The sequence below is a fragment of the Carassius auratus genome, chromosome 32 (genome assembly GCF_003368295.1).
Source record: "Carassius auratus strain Wakin chromosome 32, ASM336829v1, whole genome shotgun sequence".
NCBI classification, from domain to species: domain Eukaryota; kingdom Metazoa; phylum Chordata; class Actinopteri; order Cypriniformes; family Cyprinidae; genus Carassius; species Carassius auratus.
This window is the reverse complement of record NC_039274.1, coordinates 22,772,276-22,796,876: the sequence shown is the minus strand read 5'-3', so window position 1 is coordinate 22,796,876 and position 24,601 is coordinate 22,772,276. Positions and strand designations below refer to the sequence as shown.

At 38.3% G+C, this 24,601-nt stretch overlaps 1 protein-coding gene across 5 annotated transcripts in view; it reads left to right on the top strand.

Moving 5' to 3' along the window:
• LOC113051853 (myotubularin-related protein 13-like) overlaps positions 1-24,601 on the top strand; it is a 135,585-nt gene that overhangs the window by 101,986 nt on the left and 8,998 nt on the right. For 2 of the 5 annotated variants that reach the window (XM_026215998.1, XM_026215995.1), the window contains exons 18-30: positions 4,123-4,293; positions 5,016-5,281; positions 8,634-8,806; positions 9,718-9,791; positions 10,612-10,807; positions 12,941-13,068; positions 14,090-14,265; positions 15,096-15,223; positions 15,306-15,507; positions 16,775-16,971; positions 17,697-17,852; positions 18,947-19,030; positions 23,358-23,536. In XM_026215998.1, the coding sequence (XP_026071783.1) occupies positions 4,123-4,293; positions 5,016-5,281; positions 8,634-8,806; positions 9,718-9,791; positions 10,612-10,807; positions 12,941-13,068; positions 14,090-14,265; positions 15,096-15,223; positions 15,306-15,507; positions 16,775-16,971; positions 17,697-17,852; positions 18,947-19,030; positions 23,358-23,536 (2,130 nt within the window). The remainder of the gene's footprint in view (positions 1-4,122; positions 4,294-5,015; positions 5,282-8,633; positions 8,807-9,717; positions 9,792-10,611; positions 10,808-12,940; positions 13,069-14,089; positions 14,266-15,095; positions 15,224-15,305; positions 15,508-16,774; positions 16,972-17,696; positions 17,853-18,946; positions 19,031-23,357; positions 23,537-24,601) is intronic. The other 3 variants (XM_026215996.1, XM_026215997.1, XM_026215999.1) reach the window with 3 other exon arrangements.

Genomic DNA, 24,601 nt, shown 5'->3' with positions numbered 1-24,601 from the left:
CAAAAAATATACATTAAAATATAGCTCTATATATGCCATATGACAACAGAAGTGATCCAGTTTTGGCCATCGCACCACTTGCACAGTAGACTGCATCACACACTGCATAAATCCACGTGACTGTCTAATGGGAAAGGGAGAGATTTTCCGTATTGTTTGTCAGTATTTGTTATGTAAAGTATCAGGTACCTGCTTGAAATTATAAATAACGGTCATTTGGGCATACAATTATGATTTGAAACCTCCATTAATGTCTCTGGCACTATCTACTGCAGGCAAGTGTTTCAGCCACTGTTCAGCAGAAATGGATTTTGGGCTGTTTGTTGTTCTCGAGGCGTTACATTAACTTCTTGTCAATCCACGAGCTAGCATAACCCCTCTATAGTTCTCACTGACCATAGTTTGACCCTTCCAATGTTTACTTTGCATTACAGCATGTCCTGCATACCGATGGACCAGACGGCTTTGTTTGTCCAAACATTCAACATTTGGCCCTGATGTTCTTTGTTGCTTTTCTTGTTTGACATAAATCATAATTATAAATGTGCTGTTTAATCCTAAATGTCTTTTAGGTCACATAGACATGAATATTTTATGTCATTTACGACATAATGCATTTAAACCGTGCTGTTTTGATTTCTTCCTGGCTCTGCAAATGGAATGTCTCTTAGAATTAAGTAAGCAGGGATTTGTTCCATAATGTTGGTAAATCATTACCCAGTGCTGTTCAGAGATCACAATGAGATATTTTTTTTTTCCTGACACAAATCACACATTTACTTTTCATCCCTATTGGTGATCCCTAAAACAGTTTGTAATGGTTTTCTAGTTGATCAGCTGCACTACCAATTGGGGCTTTCTTGGTCAAGGTGGTGGGAGCTAATAGCCTACCTTGGACCAAATACAAACCAGTCACCATGTTCTTAAACAAAGTTACCAATAGGAGTGCAGACACAAGGTCGCATGATCCTCCACCTATTACATTAGTATGTAAAAGTTGAGCAGAAACTCCTTCTGGCAGCCAACAGTTAAGACCTCCAATATTTAGAAGAATCTGCTCATTCCAGGCGTCAGTTTTCGCCACACATCTTCTGGCCACAGTTAAACACTTTCACAAAGTCTGATCAAAAATATTCCTCCCATCTTGACATGTGCCCACAACATATCTCTCTCTCCTGTTGTCAAGGCTGTACAGTTGGAAGAGGTCAAACTGACCCCCTCACATCTGTTGTTGGAGAACCAGCAAATCTACATGCATCCACCCCCCATCTGCTGTCAGTCAGATGGTGCACAACCATGTTGAAGACAAATAATATTCCTCTGGCATTCCGTTCCTGGTCCGCATCCTAGAATAACAATTGCACTGTTTCTCCTGCTGCATTTCTTGCCACTTTTTCCACTCAGCTCTATCTGTATGTCAGCCTTGACGAAATGGGGTCTAGACAGCTTTAGAATATCTGCAAACTCTCAAAGCTTCAACCAGGCCAGCTTTAGCTATCTCTGCAAGAATGATGGATAAACTGAATTTATCAGCACAGCTTGACACAGACAAGTCGGTATTATAGGGTCTCCCAGTGTTGAAATACATATTAGAATTTTCAACTACATTGGGAAAGATAAACTGCCCAAGCAAACCTTCACATTAATGTCTTTGCTGGTAATTTCACAGTAGAGAGTGGGAAAGTTAATGTATGTCAAAATGAAACAGCCTTTAGATATACAGGTATTATAAATGATTGGGTTTGGATTTACTGAAACGGCAAAAAGGAGCTTCCCAAGATCCTCTACTTGAAACAGATTGCTTTCAGAGGTTGTGTCCCAATTTGCTGTCATTCAGTGTATCGTAAATACACTAAACAAAATTCTAAACGCAACACTTTTGTTTTTGCCCCTATTTTTCATGAGATGAACTCAAAGAGCTAAGATTTTTTCTATGTACACAAAAGGCGCATTTCTCTCATTTATTGTTCCCAAATCTGTCTAAATCTGTGTTAGTGAGCACTTCTCCTTTGCCGAGATAATCCATCCACCTCACAGGTGTGGCCTATCAAGATGCTGATTAGACGGCAGGATTATTGCACAGGCGTGCCTTGGGTTGGCCACAATAAAAGGCCACTCTAAAATGTGCAGTTTTATCACAATGCCACAGATGTTGCAAGTTTTGAGGGAGCGTGCAGTTGACATGCTGACTGCAGGAATGTCCACCAGAGCTGTTGCCCGTGAATTGAATGTTAATTTCTCTACCATAAGCCATCTCCAAAGTCGTTTCAGAGAATTTGGCAGTACATCCAACTGGCCTCACAACTGCAGACTACGTGTAACCACACCAGCCCAGGACCTCCACAGGACATCCACCATCTTCACCTCCAAGATCGTCTGAGACCAGCTACCCGGACAGACGCTACAACAATCGGTTTGCATTACCAAATAATTTCTGCACAAACTGTCGAAACCGTCTCAACTTACTGAAGTGGACAAATGCTCACATTCGACGGCATCTGGAACTTTGGAGAGGTGTTCTCTTCACGGATGAATCCCGGTTTTTCACTGTACAGGGCAGATGGCAGACAGTGTGTATGGTGTCGTGTAGGAGAGCAGTTTGCTGATGTCAACGTTGTGGATATAGTGGCCCAAGGTGGCAGTGGGGTTATGGTATGGGCAGGTGTATGTTATGGACATCGAACACAGGTGCATTTTATTGATGGCATTTTGAATGCAGAGATACCGTGATGAGATCCTGAGGCGTTATTGTGCTCCTTGTTGTGGCATTCATCCACGACTATCACCTCATGTTGCAGCATGATAATGCACGGCCCCATGTTGCAAGGATCTGTACATGATTCCTGTAAGCTGAAAACATTCCAGTTCTTGCATGGCCAGCATACTCACCTTATATGTCACCCATTGAGCATGTTTGGAATGCTCTGGATCAGTGTATGATCAGCGTGTTCCAGTTCCTGCCAGTATCCAGCAACTTCGCACACCCATTGAAGAAGAGTGGACCAACTTTTCACAGGCCGCAATCAACAACCTGATCAACTCTATGCAAAGGAGATGTGTTGCACTGTGTGAGGCAAATGGTGGTCACACCAGATACTGGCTGGTTTTCTGACCCCCTCCCCCCCACCCCGGACCCCCCAATACAGTAAAACTGCACATTTTAGAGTGGCCTTTTATTGTGGCCAGCCTAAGGCACACCTGTGCAATCATCATGCTGTCTAATCAGCTTCTGTTCAACGTTTGTGATTTGAGGTGAAATGAATGACAGACATTATTCTGGGCATGGATGCAAAAAGTTTTTTATTTAGTACACCCCAACCATGTAAAAACTGTATGCTAAGAAGCTTAGATGGTGTACTATTTCAAATGGATCCATGTATTCTTGTTCATATAACATTAATTACAACCTGTTGCGATATGGAAAAGGAAGTTCTGATGGTTCTCTTAAGACTATTTTAAAAATAGCAAAGAAATTCTATTACTCCTATTTTTTCTGTCCATCTGTTGTTTCATTTGTGATTGCGGTTTGGTTAGCTGTAGGGAAACTTAAGTAGCAAAGACAGTTTGTCATAACTTATGTTCAGGAGTTTTAAGAAGAAGACGTTAGATGGTAATTTCATCAGAGGTATGAGCTGTACAGACCAATGGGAAGTGAGAAAAACGTTATGCATGGTGTGTGATCACATCCGTATGTGCAAATACAATAAATACAGCCTTCATAGCTTTAGCAGATGTCCTTTAGAGTTAGGCCACAGGTGATCTGGTTTGCTCTGGATTGCTCTGAAAAGCACAGAATAACACTAGGGTCATGTTTTCAAAGTCTTGCTTTGCAATCTCTCTCAATGAGGCCTACTGTATGTGTTGAGAACATTATGACCACTAAAAATGACGGATTGCTCCTAAAACCATTGGCAACATTGTGTTACTTTCCTGTTTTCACCATGCTTTTTAATGGACTCCTTTACAAGCTCAGTACAGCCCAGTTGGTTTCATGAGCTGTGAGGACCCCAGCTCGGCTGACTTGACCTGTTATAAAGACAGTAGCAGGCACTGTTTATCTTAGCAGGCTGCCAGAGTTTGGTTCACATTTCGTTGTCCGCTGATCCATCTTCTTACCTACAGAAACTAGCAGCTGGAGTGGACCAGTTCGCCTACACCTGCGTACAAGACCATCCCATCTGGACCAGTCAGCAGTTCTGGGAGGCTACCTTCTACTCTGAGGTGCAAAACCAGATCAGAGCACTTTACCTCACCACCCCTGAGGAGAAACAACTCATCGCTGCCAAAATCAAGGTAAAGTATTGAAGTCGACTTTTTTTTTTACTTGTTGACTAATCCTTCAAACTTTGAAATGTAATTTATTTTTAATTAAAAGTTTTACCTTAACATATCAGATAATTTGACCTTTTATGACAAGACGAGAAGGTTAGATCAGGTTTAGGGCATATGGTGCAACCCTGTTATTTATGTATTATAATTGGTCAGTTTACTTAATACGCTTACCTTGAAAAATATTGATGGAAATAACATTTCTGAAAACAATTAAGATGTGTGTACTAAGGTATTTTTATTTGATGGTTACACCACATGACCCTTAGTCATTTTTTTGTCAAAAAACAAAAAATCAAAGCCAACATGAACACAATATTACATTTTTAGGAATTGGCCCTTTTCAAACTAGATTTTTCCTTATCTCTATCTCGGACAATCATATTTTTATTGACCCACAAAATATTGTAGTAATGTTTATTAGTGATTTATGATTGCAGTTATATTTATAAGCAATCACAAGATAATAAATACAATAAATCTCACTAGGAGTAAGGCTTTTAAACTAAAGCTAGTGTTCCTTGTTTGTTTATGAGCACATTTTGTAGTAGCTTTGTGAGTTTGGTTGTTGTTCAAGTCAGACAAAATTTGGTTGGTTTTGTTAGAGATAGCAAGCATTGACTCTGGCACCAATTCAGTAGAAAAGGGATATTATCTAACCCTGTTTCCCATCTCTTTGTCATAAGGAACAGAGCACACTGTCCACAGCATCCAGTGAGTCAGAACGAACCGCTATGGACCTCGCAGCGGAGCAGTTGCATGCTTGGCCCAGTCTGAGCAAAGAGAAGCAGCAGGAGCTGGTGAAGAACGAGGAGAGCACAGTGTTCAGCCAGGCCATCCACTATGCCAGCCTGATGGTCTACCTGCTCGTACCGCTGGATACCAGCAAAAACAAGCTGCTGCGCTCCACACCTGCAACAGACTGGGACAGCAACAGCATCCTCACAAACAGGCAAGAGACTACAATGCTTTGCAGAATGTGTATTTACAGTTACATTTATGCATTTGGCAAAGTGACTTACTGCATTCAAGGTACACATTTTTATCAGTTTTGCTTTCCTTGGAAATTGAACCCATGATCTTGGCATTGTTAGTGTCATATCCTACTGCTTAATTCTTTTGAAAAATAAAAACAAAGTATAATAATACCTAACTTTTAAGTTCATAAGCAATACAACCTGCACGCACATTTGCCTTACAGTTGACCTCTCCCTGCATATGATTAAAATATCTTCCACATTTTCTCAGCATAAAATCCCCTAAGTTAATGGGTCATTGTGTTGTGAATATAAAGTTAGAGCGAAAGGCATAAATTAGGAAATATGCGTTTCATGTCCAAATCACTACATCAAACCACCCAGACACTGATTAATGAAGGTCATCGCTCAAAATTCTCTGTGCGATCAAGGTGAACGCACTTAGAGGTCAGTAATCATATGACAGAGATTCAGTAAAGATTAAAAATGCAGCAGCCCAGGTGTCAAGCTTACATGGATAGAAACAAAATAAGTCATTGCTCAAAAGGAAGCACATGAAAGAAAGACTTAATTGTAACTCATGATAGTAGAGATGTGGGAGAACATTTTGTGCTCGAATAAGATATGAAATCTGGGTAAATGAATGCTGCCCCCAGGTCATAAACACAATAAATATAGTCAAATATGGGGATTGTAGCATCATGCTATGAGAATGTCAATTGTTTAAAGTTATAGTGCATACTATTACCCTATTTTCCAAACTATGTCGCACTTTTTTTCATAGTTTGACTGGTCCTGCGACTTATAGTCAGGTGCGACTTATTTATCAAAATTAATTCGACATGAACCGAGAGAAATGAACTAAGAGAAAACATTACCGTCTACAGCCGTGAGAGGGCGCTCTATGCTGCTCAGTTCTCCTGTAGTATACACTGAAAACATAGAGCGCCCTCTCGCGGCTGTAGACGGTTATGTTTTCTCTTGGTTCTTGGTTCTAAATAAAAGCAACTTATATTCCAGTGCGACATATATGTTTTTTTTTCCTCTTCATGACGTATTTTTTGGACTGAAGTGACTTATATTTAGGTGCGCCTTATAGTCCGAAAAATGCGGTAAGTAAAAGTCCTAGGCTTTTTAAACGGTAAACTCTCTTTTTTTCCCGCAATTAAAAAAACTTAGCCTTACAGTATAAATCATTATGTTTATTTGGATCTGGCTGTCTTATGCAGTCCCTGGAGAAACTGGAATCAATTACTGCTTTAACAGTGGAGTTTGTGAAAGAAAATTTTGTGGCACTATTTGAGAATTGTTGAACCACATTCATTTGACTGGCTTGGAGCTAAGCTGAGCAGAAGAGTTGCCCAAAATATTAAAAATAGAGATAATTCGTCAAAAGGTTGTTCTTAAAATGCTTATGCAAACAGCATATTCCAAGCACAGAGTGCTTTATAACATTACATAATCATTTGAAAGTGATTAAAATCAGTTGTGATTAAAAGCAGTGCTTTGACATAAATTTGTCACAGAGAAGCACAATTTCAATGTGTCAGTTGTAGTCCTGTGAAGTGAGAGAATTGGCTACGGTTTTAAACACTTTTGCAGGTCGCTGGTGCTCCAGTACATCTGGCATACATCAGATCAGTTCAAATGGAAAAGGCGCACAGCAGGGGCTGACAGTTGTCCTTTCACCTTGGTTACGAAACACGCTTTCCAAATAAATCAGCTTGATTGTTTCTTAACATCTTCAACAGAAAATCGTACAGATGGTTCAGTCAGTGAGCAAGAACGCAAGTAGAAGTAGCCCGGTGTATTTCCTCCAGAGTCATATCTAGTTATACACCACATCCTTCCCGGCCCCTCCGGTAGCCTGAATGCAGCTCTGCTTTAGCAGAACGATGAAATGAGTTGGCTGTTTGTCGAAGGAGCACTCTGCCATAACCAAAAAAAGACGGAGGGATGGGGACGTAGAGCTTTGTAGTAATATTAATAATATGTGTTAGTTTTGGGAGGCTTCGTAGTCAAAATGGGTGATGTTCGGCCAAATGCATGTCTCCAGAGTTGATCTTTCCCTCCTCTTGTCCTTTTCTCTTCCTCTGAAAGATTTCAAGGCCAATAACGGCACACTGAGAGTTTTAAGTGCTTGTCTCAGATGACACACGTTTTCTTTTTGCTCTTTATTTTTAATTAGTGGTGTTTGATATGGCAAGCATATCATTTTACTATCGCTTGCACCTACGATTAGGAAATTTCGTAAATGACTTCTCAAATGATGTCTGTTGTTGAGAAGCATCCAATTACTTTTCTAAGCGATCAGACTTATGATTTTCACCTGCCAGACCATAAAATAGGAAAAACCCTTTAAGGCTGCAGTTTCCAAACTTGTTTTGTCAGCCAAACTGCTGAGACGTAACATAACAAAATTGAATTAAAGTACCCCAAGATTATAATTTTCTATTAAGCAACACATTGGCACTTTCACTGTACCTATTATTAACACTATTTATTGCTTAGTAGTAATAGAGTTAATGCTGAACTGTAATTGTCAAAATAAAAATATATTACTATTGTACATTGCAATTTAAAGTATAATGAAAAAAATTAGATTACTATAATAATAAATTGTAAACTATACAGTTGCATTAGATTTTTACTCCGCTAAATCATGATAATTGCTCAGCCCCTTATATATTTTAAGTTACTTTATGTGTGCAATCCTTTCAAAGTATACTATACTCAGACCGTGACCGTATGAATGTGTTCAGCATCACTGTGCTTGATGAAAATCTCATCACGATTGTACGAGAGCTGGTGCTGAACTTGAGTAAGGGATAGATACTTTTGGCTTTAGGAAGAACCATAGATTTAAGGGTTTTGACTCAGAACACCCTTGGAATAGCAATGTGTGGGCAATGTGTAATTATCTCCTACAAAACTTTTTAAAGAAAAGTAGTTCTTCTGCAAAAGATGCTTTGATTTTTGGAAAATCTGCACTGCCTAGTTTTACTATAGACTTGATAGATTTTCTGCCTGAAATGTCAGGAGCTGCTCTCACTTTATATTTGTAAACAGTTAGGGAATTACATTGCTTTTCCACCAGCACAGTGTGCACTGAGGCCATGAGATATCAGAGCCGTCTGCTTCCTAATTGTGTGCAACAGACTAAACAATACATTGAATTGTGATAGGTCGGTAAACTAAAGTAGCAGAGGGGCATCAAAGCCTCTTTAAATAGCTGTGTGTTATTTTAAGAATATTGGGAATAACATTGCTTATGTTGGTTGTGTTGTGTTAAAATCTACAATATAATTTGTGTCGTGCTTTAAACAGTATTGCTGGGAGTGTAGCTGAGAGCTTTGACGCCGAGAGCGGATTTGAAGACTCTGAGACCAGTGATGTTGCCAACTCTGTGGGGAGGTTCATCTCTCGTTTCATTGACAAAGTGTGCACAGAGAGTGGAGTGACACAGGATCACATCAAGAGTCTGCATAGTATGATTCCAGGTAAAACACTGCAAAAAAACTCATTGCAGCAGTCTGGACATTGACATTGACATTAAGATTGTACTATAGGTTAAAATGTATATACAGTACAGACCACAAGTTTGGGCACACCTTCTCATTCAAAGAGTTTTCTTTATTTTCATGACTATGAAAATTGTAGATTCACACTGAAGGCATCAAAACTATGAATTAACACATGTGGAATTATATCTGGAATTATATACATAACAAAAAAGTGTGAAACAACTGAAAATATGTCATATTGTAGGTTCTTCAAAGTAGCCACCTTTTGCTTTGATGACTGCTTTGCACACTCTTGGCATTCTCTTGATGAGCTTCAAGAGGTAGTCACCTGAAATGGTCTTCCAACAGTCTTGAAGGAGTTCCCCGAGAGATGCTTAGCACTTGTTGGCCCTTTTGCCTTCTGTCTGTGGTCCAGCTCACCCCTAAACCATCTCGATTGAGTTCAGGTCCAGTGACTGTGGAGGCCAGGTCATCTGGTGCAGCACCCCATCACTCTCCTTCTTGGTCAAATAGCCCTTGATGCCTTCAGTGTGACTCTACAATTTTCATAGTCATGAAAATAAAGAAAACTCTTTGAATGAGAAGGTGTATCCAAACTTTTGGTCTGTACTGTATATGTACAAGAGAAATTGTATATTTTCAAAGGTTTTAAGTACCCATCATTTTTACTAGTTGATGTCAGTGGTCCTCTTGTGAGAATTTAATGTATTTCTGGTCAAAACTGCCCAGAAAATAATTAAATTCAGAGTAGTTATACAGTAGATGGATTTTGGTGTCACACACTGAGCGACAATTAAAGATATTAGCTGGTTTTGAAACTGAAATGCATAGTATTGTGACCCGGTTCACAAAGTTTACTGTATCATGGTATGTATCTGTTTCTTCAGGTCTTGTGGCAATGCAGATGGAGACTCTAGAGGCAGTTCATAGAGAAAGCAGAAGACTGCCTCCCATTCAGAAGGTAAGAACTGATTGCTTCCCTACTAACTGTACAGTTGTTCATAAGACGATGTTTTTTTTAAAGATATACATTTGGAACCATTTTTGTATGAAATCTTTTAAGGTATAAATTAGATATATAAAACATTAAAATGTATTAGTATTACACCAAAATAGTATCGTTTATGTAAACTCTGCCTGACTTCAGTATTAAACTGTTTGGTTGAAGAGGGAATTCTGGGCTGGATAAATTCCTGGTTTCTGCAGAGGACCAAGTTTGTTTTTCGGAAGAAGAAACCACGGTAGATTGTTTATTAGTGTACAAATCCAGGGAAGTAACTGATGGAGATCCCAACTGGCATCCCCAGTGTGAGGTGGACTGTTCTTCTAATACGGCAGATTTCCACAAAACAAATACTTGCTGTATTCTCTTTTTTTTTTTTTAAGTCGGCTCTGTTTCAGTTTTTGTCACCCTTCTGAATCCAACTAATGAGCTAGATAATGACACCAGGACGGGGCCAGGAAAGAACATGCAGCCTGGACTGTGTCAAAATTGATGGGTTGTGTCTCTGGTGGTAAACAGACGAGGCTTGAATGTGATTGCTGTGCCTGAAACTAAACCTAATAAATTATGCTTACTCCGTTATTAAAGCAATCGTTTGTTGTCTGTCAAAAAGCAGACCACAAAGACTTGGCTTTTTTATGGTACAAACTGAATAACAGTGTAACCTTATATTTCTGTTTAGAGGAAATGTTGTGAATTTAATCATCTGTGTAGCACAGCATTTGCTCCTTGTCTTCAGCGGACGGAGATTTTTTTTAACGACAATTATTTTCTGCAGCCCAAGATCCTGCGGCCTGCCCTGTTGCCTGGAGAGGAGCTGGTGTCCGAGGGGCTACGGGTGGTCTTAGACCCAGATGGTCGAGAGGAGACCACCGGCGGCCTTCTGGGAGGACCACACATTTTGCCAGCAGAGGGAGCACTCTTCATCACCACTTATCGTATCGTTTTCAAGGGCACTCCTCACGACCCACTAGGTAAAGACAATGTTGTGACTTTCTGGAATTCCTTCTTGGGTTTTGTGACCTGTTTTCCCAAATATCAGAATAACTGCAAATGTTAACAGTTCCATTAACAAGTAATTAATATTAATTGATGTTTTAGACAAAATATTGACTGCGGAAAATAGTTCCAAACAAAGATTACAGCAGAGCATTCATGCATCTTTGAGAAACCCGTACCCGTGTTTCGTTACTAAATGATTCTAAATGCTTTTTTAAAACAAATCGGGTGAGTCAATGATTCAATGACCCATTCGTAAAGCATGTTATTTGCTTTTTATCTACTCTTTAAACAAACTGGTTGTAGTGAATCAATTATAAACATTCTCTTGTAACCACCTACCAGTTCCAACATTTCATATCTGTATATAAAAAAAAAAAAATTCATGAAACCATTAATCTCAGAACATTATTTATTCAATAATTTTCCAATGTAAATGCATTAGGGATTTAACAATTCACTCATCTCACAATTAGATCCACTATTTAGATTTCACGATTTTCTCACTATTTTTTTTTTTTTTTTACAAAATGAGATTTAAAACATTATAGAGTAAATGAAAAGGTGTGGTATTATTAGGCTTTTGCTGCACGTTTCTTTGTAATATTTAAATATAGCAAGGCTAAGTCAAACAAGTTACACAACTAAAAGAAATCTCTTAACATGAACAAACTAAGGCTTTGTATGTGCTCTTTACATTTAAAATTAGAGGCAACCACTGGATTTTAATCATGATCCAAAACAAAGACATAGCATACATGTAAGCTTTTCTACAGATAATTTCTCCTCAGAGATACATTCATATAAACTCATACTCTTATTCTATCACAAATTTGTTTGGCATCTCATCCAATTTGAATCTTCACATATTTAAATCAATTTTAGACTGGCTCCTGGTTAATTGTTACATCCCTAAAATGCATTCAAGCTACCTCTGAGCTTCATTAAACATCCAGTGTAAAAGCACCTAAGTGCCACTTCATGCAGCTTCTGTTTCCTCTGCAGTGGATTTTGTTGATACTTGATTTGTTTAAATGATAACATGTAGTGTCTTATTATTCTAAATCAATTTACTGATGAAAGATGACATAAATTTGATAAGCATGAGAGCATGTCTTCAGAATAAATTAAATGTACACCAACATTTTTTTCCTTTTTCCTTAGACAAGTAAATGATGAATTTGCTTGTCCAAATAATAAGCACATACGCTAGGCTTAATGCCAAGCCCTGCATGAAGTGCATCTCATACGTTTAATGCGTGCATGAAGCTTTGGGTACCTAGACTTTTAGTGGAGGAACAAAAACCTCTCAGGTGTCATAAAAAAATGTCTTAGTTTTTCTTAATTAACCAAAGTATTTTGGGCTTGTAACAGCATAAGTAAATTATGAAATAATTAACATTTCTAAAGAACTATCGCTTTAACAATAATCAGGCCAAATGCGTGTTTAGGCACATTCAAACTTGCCACTACAAGCCACATCACATAATATTTGTGACCCTGGACCACAAAAGCAGTCTTAAACCGCTAGGTTATATTTTTAGCAATAGCAAAAAAAAAAAAAAACAATGTAAGGGTCAAAATTAAAGATTTTTCTTTCATGCCAAAAATCATTAGGATATTAAGTAAAGATCTTGTCCCATAGAGATATTTTGTAAATTTCATACAGTAAATAAATCAAAACTTAATTTTTGATTTGTAATATGCATTGCTAAGAATTAATTTGGACAACTTTAAAGGTGATTTTCTCAGTATTTAGATTTTTTTTGAACCCTCAGATTCCAGATTTTCAAATAGTTGTATCTCGGCCAAATATTGTCCGATCCTAATAAACCATACATCAATGGAAGGCTTATTTATTCAGATTTTAGATGATGTATAAATCTCAATTTCGAGAAATTTATACTTAAGACTGGTTTTGTGGTCCTGGGTCACATTTGACTAAATGCATTTGTATCTTTTTAATTGAATTCATATGGGTTTGGAACAACATTGCGTGAGTAGGTGGTGAAATAACTTTGTTTGAAAGAGGTTGAGTTGACTTCTATATTTAGATGGTTTTACCCTGCTGTATTCATGTGTTTATGTTCGTGTCTGTGTGTGCACAGTTGGCGAACAGGCCGTGATCAGGAGTTTTCCAGTATCCACTCTGACTAGGGAGAAGAAGATCACCATTCAGAACCAGCTACAGCAAAACATGCAGGAGGGGCTTCAGCTGAGATCTGCTTCTTTCCAGGTACTGGTGCACAAAATATGCTGTGCAGCCAATAAATGGCTTCAATCTAAATTTTTTTGTTGTCCGGATATGTTGAATATTAAACTTTTTCCTGGTTGTTTTAAGAAGATGCAAATAATGTGCAGTGAAGTTAAGACTTGGTTTTGAGATGGCACTGAGCATTAGTAAAATGTTTTTTTTTGTTCATATATTTTTATTTGAAATGCATATTGCTTACCCCTAACATGGGGCAAGTTGTGTCACTTGACCACAGCAGACATACCATTAGTTTTAAGAGGTTTATTTTAAGTGGTCAACTTTCCCTATTACCCGTATCTTGTTTTGAACTTCTCGGTTTTTTGCCTCACCATCCAAGGCACTTATTTATAAAAGGAACAACCCGATTAGGAGTGATGTTTGCTGAAAAGAGGAATGTGCATGTTTCAGACGTCTCTCTCTGACTCATTATCATGGAGTCTCTTCATGGATGAGGACAGAGCAAGAGAAACACATGTTGTGGTCTTCACTATGCATGCACTATAGAGCCATAAAGATTTTATGGCTCATTCCTATCGTTTTACAAACTTAAGCTGTAAAATCAGGCCCTGTATGGAAGCGAGGGTCATTTGTGCTGGTCTGCCCACGTGTGGCTGCCAGCAGTTGGTGTCTGGGGTACATTATCAGCCCCTCATTAAGACCTACAGTCCACACTAGAGATCAGGTCAGACCCCTGAGGAGCAGAGATAGAGGAGTGCTGGGGAGGTGGAGAGGGGATACGGGGTCACACAGACAAGCGTTTGCGCGGCCAAACCTCATTTTGGAATGTTCTCCCCAGAAAAGTGGAAAAAGATCTTGTTCCATACTGCTAGCCAGCTCAGAGCACTTCTGCAAGTCATTTGATTTGCCCCCAAAAATGTTAAATGATTATTTGCAGATTTTCTCGCCATGAAGGTGTTGCGGCTCTTTACTAAACTATTAGTTAAATCCGTCTGTATAAGGTAGTTGAGTAGCTGGTCTGACTGTATGTCCTGCTTCGTTTTAGCTAATTAAGGTGGCGTTTGATGAGGAGGTGAGCTCAGAGAAGGTAGAGATCTTCAGGAAACACCTGCAACGGATCCGCTACCCACCATCCATCTTCAGTACCTTTGCTTTTGCAGCAGGACAAACTGCACCACAGCTAATATTACCCAAGCAGAAAGAGAGAAACACAGGCTTTCGGTCAGTGCAATATGTTTCTCATAATGTAAATTTAGGATTCAATGTTGAGTTGTGTTGTTGCTTGTATTGCTATTGTTGAGGCTGCAACAAACCCCTTGATATCCTGATCAGAAATACAACATTGAAGCAATGCTTCACCTCAAACTTTTGATTCTATCATTATCTATCCTGATGTGAGTCCAAACCCATGTGATTTTCTTTCTTCAGTGCAAATAGGGTTGAAGGATGACTGAAGTTGTCAAGTTTTTAAAAAGATGCACTTTAAAATTCAATATGGATGTGCACTGTATATTCCAGATCAAGCGCAAGGTTGGGGGTTCGATTCCCTGGGAACACATGATAGGTAAAAATTGATAGCCTGAATGCACTGTAAGTCGCTTTGGATAAAAGCGTCTGCTAAATGCATAAATTTAATATAAAAACAGATTAATTGATTTCGAAATCAGACTAAAAAAAATATCACATTAATTGATTAGACACCACTACTTAATTATTTCTTTTAAAAGCACCAAGGAGAGATAAAGCACATGTCAAGTTAAACTTAATTTTCATTCTGTTATTCGCACAAACCTATCACATCACTACAGCAGACTCAGAATTTAGCACACACCTCATATGGACTACTTTAATGATATTTTTATTTTATTTTTGACCCCAGTGCTCATTCAGTTTCATCATATTTAAAAGAGTGGCCAAGATGTTGTTAAATTGTCCTGTTGTGTTCCATGGAAGAAAATAAGTCATAAAGCTTTGGAACAACATGAGGGTGAGCAAATAATGACCAAATTTTGGGTGTACTGTTCAATTAAATGAAAATCTGTTTCTTGTAGAACACTATCTAAGTCCATTGTGAAAGGGGCTAAAAGGGCAGGCAAGATCACAATGGGTCGCCAGTCTACTCTGAAGAAAAACGAAAAGGGCAGTCGCATGACCTGGCATGAGGATGATGACATCTCAAGTGAGTTCACAATTCACAATGTTAGAAAAATGTCTTATGTCAGCAGTCATTGCCCTTCAGTTGTGTGATATTGATGTTTCAGTCTCAGATGATGGTGAGCCCCCCGCCAGCAGCACACTGAAGACCACAGAGAAGTCCACTATGGAGCAGTTAGTGGAGCAAGCCTGTTTCCGTGACTATCAGAGGCTGGGTCTGGGTACTGTCAGCACTAGTTTCACACGGTCTAAAAGCGGAGAGCAGTTCCGTGTTACTGCAGTCAACAGACTCTACTCATTGTGTCGCAGGCAAGAAGCAACCCAACTCCTAGATTTTTGTTTGAAAACCTAGTGAGCAGCCTTGCCTACTGCCTACCTAGATGGCAACTCTGCAAGCTGCATAAATATTGCTCTTCACCAGCTTCATAAGAAACTCTTAAGCAGTACCGTTTACTCCGCTATTGTTGTGTATGTTTTTTGCGCTTGCCTTTAAAAGCGATACGTACTGCACATTTCCACATACTTAACATGCACTATGCACGTGCATTACGTCACCATTTTCAAAGATTCCCTTATTGGGTGTTTACACGGAAAAGATAATGGTGCCATTTTCAAAAACTTGCACTTTGAAACACGTTTTCAAAAATATGTGTTGTCAGTGCCCAAAACAGCGTTATGTAAACAAAGTGCATAAAAGGTTTCCTGTTTTTGGCTGAAAATGTTGTAGTTTAAACAGCCCCTTGATTTGCTGCATATATTTGGAATAGCCTTTGTGTCAAGACACACTGTGGTGCCTTAAAGGGAAAATGCCACCATTTCTCCATATTCCACTATGTTCTTCCTTCAACTTAAACGAGCTGATACGTACCTCTCTCGTCTCAGTGCATGCGCTCAATCGCTGTAGTTCTTTATTTGATAGCTTCTAAATTCATCCCTGTTTGGATCCGAAGTAATGAATGAAGCTTAACTAAACGCTAGCGTAGTGGTGCCGCGCGCTACAGTGATTGTGTGCATGCACTGAGACGGGACAGATATGTATCAACTCTTCTAAATTGATGAAAAACATAGTGGAATATGGAAAAATAGTGGCGTTTTCCTTTAAACTCAGCATGAAATGATAATTAGCTGTTTTGGCAATGCATGTTATAGATTTTATCGTGAACAATTAATCTGTTTCTTTGTTTTACATATATAAATTTTGCCTTGTATTGTTGAATCAAAAGCTCACGTTCATCTACCTCCACTTTTATGTGCAATGCCCACATCTGAAAACCCAATCAACAGTCAATGCATAAAACCTAGTCTCTAGATTACATTTTACTTTTTTGGATAATCTGTCTCGCTTGGCTGTACGTCTCAATAAGAAAACAACAGCTCTTTTGAAACGTCTTTTTCATTGCAACTTTTAAATGTTGTCTAGATTTTAAGAGGGTAGCTTGCTAGGTTTTGGAACAGAGTGCCCTGTGAAAAACAATGACAGAAAATAATGTACCATTTTTCAAAGTAATCTCTCAGCTACAACTGGTGAATCATGATTTTTTTTTTTCTAAATGGTGATAATATCCGTGGTTTACAGTTACCCTGGTCTCCTGGTGGTGCCTCAAACCGTTCAGGACAGCAGTCTCGATAAGGTGTCCCGCTGCTACCGGCAAAACCGCCTGCCAGTGGTGTGTTGGAAACACCCTCGCACCAAAGCAGTTTTACTTCGTTCGGGTGGTTTTCATAGCAAGAGTGTGGTTGGACTTTTCAAGTCTCAGAACACTTCTTCAGCAGGTATGTTTGTGCAGTAAAATATTCATATTACATCAAGCAGTCTTGGGGATGGTTTGCAATCAGACAGGGCTGTAAATATTAGTAAATATTAGTCCCAGCCTTGAGATAACATGCCCACAGCCTGTTCACTGACTATCTAATGCATGTTGCAAATAACACTGGACAGTGATTACTTGATCTGGCAAGCACTCAACTTGATTGGATGACTTAATGCAACCTTTGAGAAGGTGTTTTTTTTTTTTACATACTTATTTTTTTTTTACAAAGTACGAGTTTGATGCAATAAGCTCTTTTGAAGATGAAATAATCACTGGATTTGACAAAGATAGCCAGACTTTTCTCTGAAACTACCATTAGTTACATTTTCTTCATGGCTGTCTATTATATTCAGAAATACTCGCCCCTAAACGGAACATAAAGTAAACAAACTGTGGTGGGTCTTTTTTCAGTGTCTTCCTGTCGTAGGTGGTTTTTGGCCAGAATAAGCTGCAATGTGGACCAGACCTTTGGCCACTTAGTCCTGTTCTCAACATTTTTGACAGAATGCTGCCAAAATATTGGCGTCATAAGATATCTCCTCTAGGATGTCTGCTCTAATTATGACAAAGCTGCTTGCTTTCAAAACTTTTTTATTAACAGGAACTTTGATGTCCTGGTTGAAAAGCACTAAATTACTTTTCAAGAGAGAAACGACTGTTCTTAAGATGCTCTCTTGCTGTTACCAGCTCCGACTTCCTCAGAGACCTCCAGCAGTCTGGAGCAAGAGAAATACCTGCAGGCCATCCTCCGCTCCATCCCCATCTACTTCAAACCCAACGGCAGCAACACTCTCACCAACCGTTCCCTCATCGGCTTGTCCCCAGGTACTGCAAAGATATCAGGTGCATCCTTCACTCAATGGCTGATTCTTCGGTTTCTTGTTTAGACTTGTTTTTGCACCTTTTTGTGTTCTTCAAGGCTCTTATCTCCTCCTGGTTTCCTCTTGGTTGCACAAAATGTTATTTATGTTTTGGGCTGATTTCCAAAGGAACTGGAGAACAATTGTGTGGTTATGTAAGGAGAGCAGGACATGTCGAGGTCACCTCCCATCCATCTTTCTCCTTGCACTCACTGCTCTCCACAGCCGTATTGCAGATTGCTCAGACCACACAGATCCTGCCCCGTAAGCTATGCTGTGTCGCCACCATAATGTTCCATTTATCCCCACCTGCTGGGTAAAAAGCAGCCTCCTCTCACCAGCAAATAGCTTAGCTTAATTCTGATCATAGTGCTACATGGCAGCTTCAAGTTCTTTCTATTCAAAACAGACGTTGATACTCAAGATGCGTTACAGCAAGAGACCAGACCCAAATCTGACTTGAGCAGTGTTGTGTCTTCAAAACATTTATTGTGTAATTGGACCCTGAAACTGATCTTTCTCGGCATACAGGCCACCGCAACATCCATAAGCTAGATTGATTCATACTAATCCACGTTTGCTATGCCCTGCAGAAGTGGTTGGGTTGAGATGTTTACTAACTAGAAGCATTAATGTCTGCTGTGTTTGGTTCCAAAACCTAGTTATCCGCCTATCTAGAAAGCGTTTAGGCATCATAGCCATGTTCAAACGCAAAGGCTTTTTCAAACAACAAGTCAGCAAATGTGTCCTGCCTTCACGTTTCCTTATTGGATGAGGCCATTGCAGAATGCAGTGCCTTGTTGATTTATCAAACAATTGTATTTTACATAGATATTATTATGCTTCTTACATAAAAATTGCGAATTAAGTCTGTGCTTCAGGTGAGGCATGATACTTGAGTGATTTGATAGACCCACGAAGAGAATTTCTGATCAGTGTTTGGTGCCAATATGTTAGGATGCTATCTATATTGGTATTTGGCAGCTACCTAGGGTTTGTAAAGAGCTATGATGCCTTATTTGCTTGTGTTAGCACGTGATGCATGGTGTGTGTGATTGTGTGTTTTTATCTGTTTAGCTAGTGAAAGAAGGGCATCAAGAATACCAAAGATGGCCCCTGTCCATTTGGACATTTCCTTCACCAATAGCTTCGCCAGAGGAGGTGAGTGGGCCACTATTCTTCATTTCCGTCGACTCCAAGGAGATATTTAGCATCAAACCAATTCCCCATATTTCATCTGACATCGTTAGTTGACTGTCTTCGGTCTTGATATCTCATTATCTGTGTTCTGTCACAGACCACATGTCTTCCCACACACGTACAGACGCTCATACTGCTTTGACTTTGGACTGCTCTGTCATTTTTTGCGGTGATGGTTCTGCTGAACTTGCAGATATTTGTTGCCACATTTCTGCAAAGCACAGAGAGTATTTCATAAAATCCAAAAAGCTAGCCATGTAGATAGATTCAGAACGCCTATTGTGAATGATTTTGTGGTGTGTGGTGCAGAAGTGTCCACCTACCCAGTTAGGTCAATATCTGCACACTATCATTGAATGTGATATTAAAAGCAGGAAGGCATTTGCTGTTAAAACAGTTTGTGCTTTTTTGTACATCACGGAAGTTAATATTACAAAGATTTAGATTCAGATTTTCACATCTTCTGAATTGAAAATGGCCCATTACCAGACACTCACCTCAGACACATGTAGAGTAATTTACATCTGAGAGAGGATTTTATGTTAAATTACATTGTGTACAGTAATTAATTCAATCATGTCTTTCCAACCCCATACGAAAGTCTAACTATCCAAAGTCATATGTAGAGGTAGACCAAAATTGGATTTTATCAATACCAATAGCTAGGTCGGACCAATTCTGGCCGATTCTGATTAATCAACTGATAGTTTTTAAAATGGATACTGAGTGAAAACTACTACTACGCTTTACTATAAAAAAAAAAAAACATGAATAAAACATGAATAAAATATGAATAAAAACATAAGTCTAAAATATTAATTATATATTAATCATTAACGTTAGTTCATACTGTAGTTCATTACCAAATGTTAACATAAGCAACTTCAAAACGTATTAACACACTCAAACTAATTGGCCATCTTTAAATACCTACACAAAGGCTATAGCACTGAAATTACATACATATGGTTATTGTGTATAATGGGAAAACTGCATACTGACATACATTTTGAGGTAATAGCTCATTATAGTCGCACAGCATGTTGGAGCTATAAATACTACTAAAGTGTGAGAATTAACTTGCGCTAGTCTACGGATGTGCATACTAGGCACTTCAGATCAAAGCCTCAGCGGTCGTCCAGCGCTCGTTAATATCAAAATGACTTAAATGGCTAATCAAATCAAAGTAGGCGGGGGTTTTACTGTTCACAGAAGCAAAGCATGTTGTAGGCGCTTCAGATTGCTTCCACGCATCAATTAAAGCAGCGCTGTTTTAATGCATTCGCCTTATGTCCAGTACAGTCACACTGTATATCTGTTATTTAAAAAAACTTTTGAAAAGTAAAAAAAAGAGAAATGGATGAAAAAGTCTTCAGAATCTATTTGCATGAAAATCAGATAGGCATATTGTTTTATTTTATCGTATCATTAAAAAAAATGTGTATGTACTATATAAAACATTAATTTATTCTGTATAATACAAAATGCATTAAAAAAAAGAGAAAGTGGGGGTGTTTTCCCAGTGCTTAACCAGAAACATTTTAAATGGCATATCATGCCGAAAAGGTTGCTGACCCCTGCACTATAGTGTACTGTATACGCTGTTTCGTTGTCTCTTTTAAATCTGCATCCGAATTGTCCCGATCTGTGCAGTGCACAGTGTCACATGTAAAAACAAACTGCATGTGGTGTCAGTGATTCCACCTCTAGAGGCTGCTCTCAATTTCTAACTTTATAATGACAGCAGACCTTCTCAGCTGCTCCAGCAATGTATGCAACCTGGAAAAACTATCGGCGTGCCGATTAATCGGCAAAGCTGAAACATCGGTCGAACTCAAGTCATAAGGGTTTGAAAACAAATTGAGTGTGTGTAATTGAAGACAGAATTTCAGAATTTCAAAGACAGTGTTGGATGAACTAGTCATCTTTTTATTTTTTTAAACCCCATTATAAAATTTTGTTATTGTATTTGTTGGTTCTGTCTGGTTTTGGACATCATGTCTTAGTATAAAACATGTCAGGTCATGATGGGTTGAGTTCCTGGAAAAGAGCTCATAATTTGAACAGAGATTGGTTAATAGATGCAAGTCCCAGCTGATGGGTCTAAGATGACGTCATGATTCAGTAATGTTTCTTGTCATATTTCTGGAAATCTGGGTTAGAGATAACAGCTGCTGCTGAAGACTCATTTCTTTGTTGTTATGCAATGAAATTAGGTCTTTATCTCACCACAGCCAAATATACTCCAGCAGGTGCAAGCTAAGACATTTCCCATCATGCGCGGTTCACATAAATTTTTTACCGATTTCTCATTTCCTCATTTTTCGTAACATATATATATATATATAGTTTGCTATGAGTGAGAGATGGAGATGAGCACTAAAATAAAAACCCTTCTCTATTCAGTTTTCTGTTTGCACACTATGAATGTACAGTAATACCAGTAATCTGTCAATCTATTGAAATACAAATAATGTATTAATTGAAACAATTTTTTCTAATATTCAGTTCCAAAAGCAGTTATTGATATTGTTTATTTGGCTAAAAACTATAAATCTGTCGACCTCTTATCTTAAAATCCTGATGTTATACAGGCCTGCAGCATTTCTCTCGCGTCTGTCTCAATAAGATGAGCTGTCCTGTCTGTCATCAAAGGGGGTGATTGTTGCATGTGTGTGAATTTTGTTTTCTGTTCTTATTTCCCGTTTCTTTTCCAACCACCAATTCCTGCACCCTTAATCTACCAGTACTTGGGTATAAACTATAATAGTTGGGATAAACTATTCACTCACTCAAACCAAAAAACTTCAGCTAAGGGAATAATTCACAATCAAGGTATAGTTTTTGTCTTACTCATTCTTACTGAGCTAATTCATACTTGACTTAATCAGTGTTCTCAGCATCTCTTTGACCTCTCTCCATGATTCTGTTGTGTCTGAAAGTCACACCACAATGAGGTTACCTCTGACTTTTCTGGTTTCCTGAAGTAAACTAGAGCGTGACGAGCACTTGTGTTGTAGTTTGTTCTGGCAGGTCTGTAGTGACTGCAGTTTGAGGTTCAGTGGTACAGTTTGTTAGTGAATGTTTAGTATGTGGTAGTAACTAATGACAGAGCTCTGAATCAGCACTCATGAGGACAAATATTAGGCGAGTGGTCAGTAAACTATATGATAATGTGCTTCCATGGTAGTATGTTGCATACTATTGAGACTATTACTTTGGACATTGGCCAGTATATTATTGACCAAGGTTTGGAATATTGTTTTTCTTTTCTTTTCTTTTTTATTTTCAAAAATAAAGGAAAAGCAGCAGTTTTGTGAAATGTTATTACATTATAACATTATTACGTTATATATATATATATATATATATATATATATATATATATATATATATATATATATATAAAATAAATATTATTATTATTATTATTTTTTTTTTTATGTAATATATTCCTGTGACGAAAAAGCTGAATTTTGGTGCTCAAGAATAATTTCTGATTATAAGCATTAAGCAATGTTGTATGTCAGTTGTGCTGCTTAATATTTTTATGGAAACCATTATAAACTACCGTTCAAAGGTTTGGAGTTAGCAAGATAAAAATATATATGGAAATGAATACTTATATTCAACAAAGCATTAATGCGTAACCGTTTAGATTTGCTAAAATATTTGTGTTTTCTGTTTATGATGACAGGTGGTCTAATAAATTTGTTAGGTACATACAGCTGTCAGACTGTATTTATTGACTGTAATTGGGCATCTGAATTCAAACATTATAATAAAGTGTTTTACCATTTTTGTCTGCCTTTGTTGTCAAACAGTAAATTAAAAAATTCATGGATAACAACAATTATATTTTAGCATTACTGTGACTAAAGTTTAGCACTGTGTGTGTGTGTGTGTGTGTGTGTGTGTGTGTGTGTGTGTGTGTGTGTGTGTGTGTGTGTGTGTGTGTGTGTGTGTGTGTGTGTGTGTGTGTGTGTGTGTGTGTGTGTGTGTGTGTGTGTGTGTGTGTGTGTGTGTGTGAGTGTGTGTGTGTGTGTGTGTGAACAGCAATCATTTAAAGTTCTTCGCATCCCCTACCCCTTACACGTTGAACATGTTTATATGGCTAATCTGATTATTTTCAGGTACCAGTAAGTGTATAGTACTCTAAGCTCCTTTTAGCACATTTAGCATTGCCGAGTTTGTCCGTCCTTGATATTAGTTAAGTCGGTTTGAGATGTTTGTAATCCTGCCTAACCTGATGTTCACACTCATCTGTTGTATCCCCTCTCTCCTAAAGGTGTGTGGTCTAGTCTGCGCTCTACCAGCAGATTCAGCCAGCATCCCGCCGCTGTCGATATGGGCGCGCGCTTGGCTGGCAAGGATCTGGCGCCCCCTACAGGCATTGAGAACCTCCAGGCCCAACTCCTCAAGCATCAAGCAGCTCTCTACATCTTTGGCGAAAAGTCTCACCTCAGGGTAAAGATGTTTTGTCACTCACTATGAGTTCTTCGAGAGAAGGAGCTAAGGATTTGATGCAGACCTTGTATGATGAACCATTTACAGGAAAGGAGGCCTAACATTTATGTGTTGAAGTGTACCAGTTCATATCACCCTGAAATACTTGGACAGTGTTCTTTCCAAAACACAATACATTTGTGACTAGACAAGGACCTCTTAATAGCGTTTATAAAAGCCCTGATTTATTGACACATTTGGTTTGTTTTTGGCTGGAGAGATATTGGATCCTGGTCTTAAGTGTCATTTTTTCAAAATTGAGATTTATACATCATCTGAAAGCTGAATAAATAAGCTTCCCATTGATTTATGGTTTGTTAGTATCAGACAATATTTGGCCGAGATACAACTATTTGAATATCTGGAATCTGAGGGTGCAAAAAAAATCTAAATACTGAGAGAATCGCTTTTTAAGATGTCCAGATGAATTCTTAGCAATACATATTATTAATAAAAAAATAAGTTTTGATATATTAAAGGTAGGACATTTACAAAATATCTTCATGGAACATGATCTTTACTTAATATCCTAATGATTTTTGGCTTAAAAGAAAAATCTGTAATTTTCACCCTGACAATGTTTTTGTTGGCTATTGCGACTTAAGACTGCTTTTGTAGTCTACTGTATACAGCGTATAACATTTGGATGCCTGAAGGAACTTTTTGCTGCTTTTTACCTTATGGATAATGTTTTTCTTTAACGTTCAGTGTAAAATTTGTATTCCAAATTAACAGTTGGAATAAATCAGTCGTACGGTTGACAGTTATTTGGCGGATCCTTCTCACTACGTTAACTGTCTGTTTTGAATTTCGGTGGTTGCCTGTGAAGTGAAAATTTTATTTCATCCATATTAATAGTAAAGTTGGTCTGCTCAAATTTATAGCCTTGGATAGAATAGAATAAAAGCTTTTTTGAGATATAAAATTTGTGACTCTGGTCTGTAAACAAGCAAAGCTTCTACACAACTTTTTTCCAAGAGGCACAATCCAAATGTTTGTTTCTATGCTCTGTTTTTTTTCCATGAA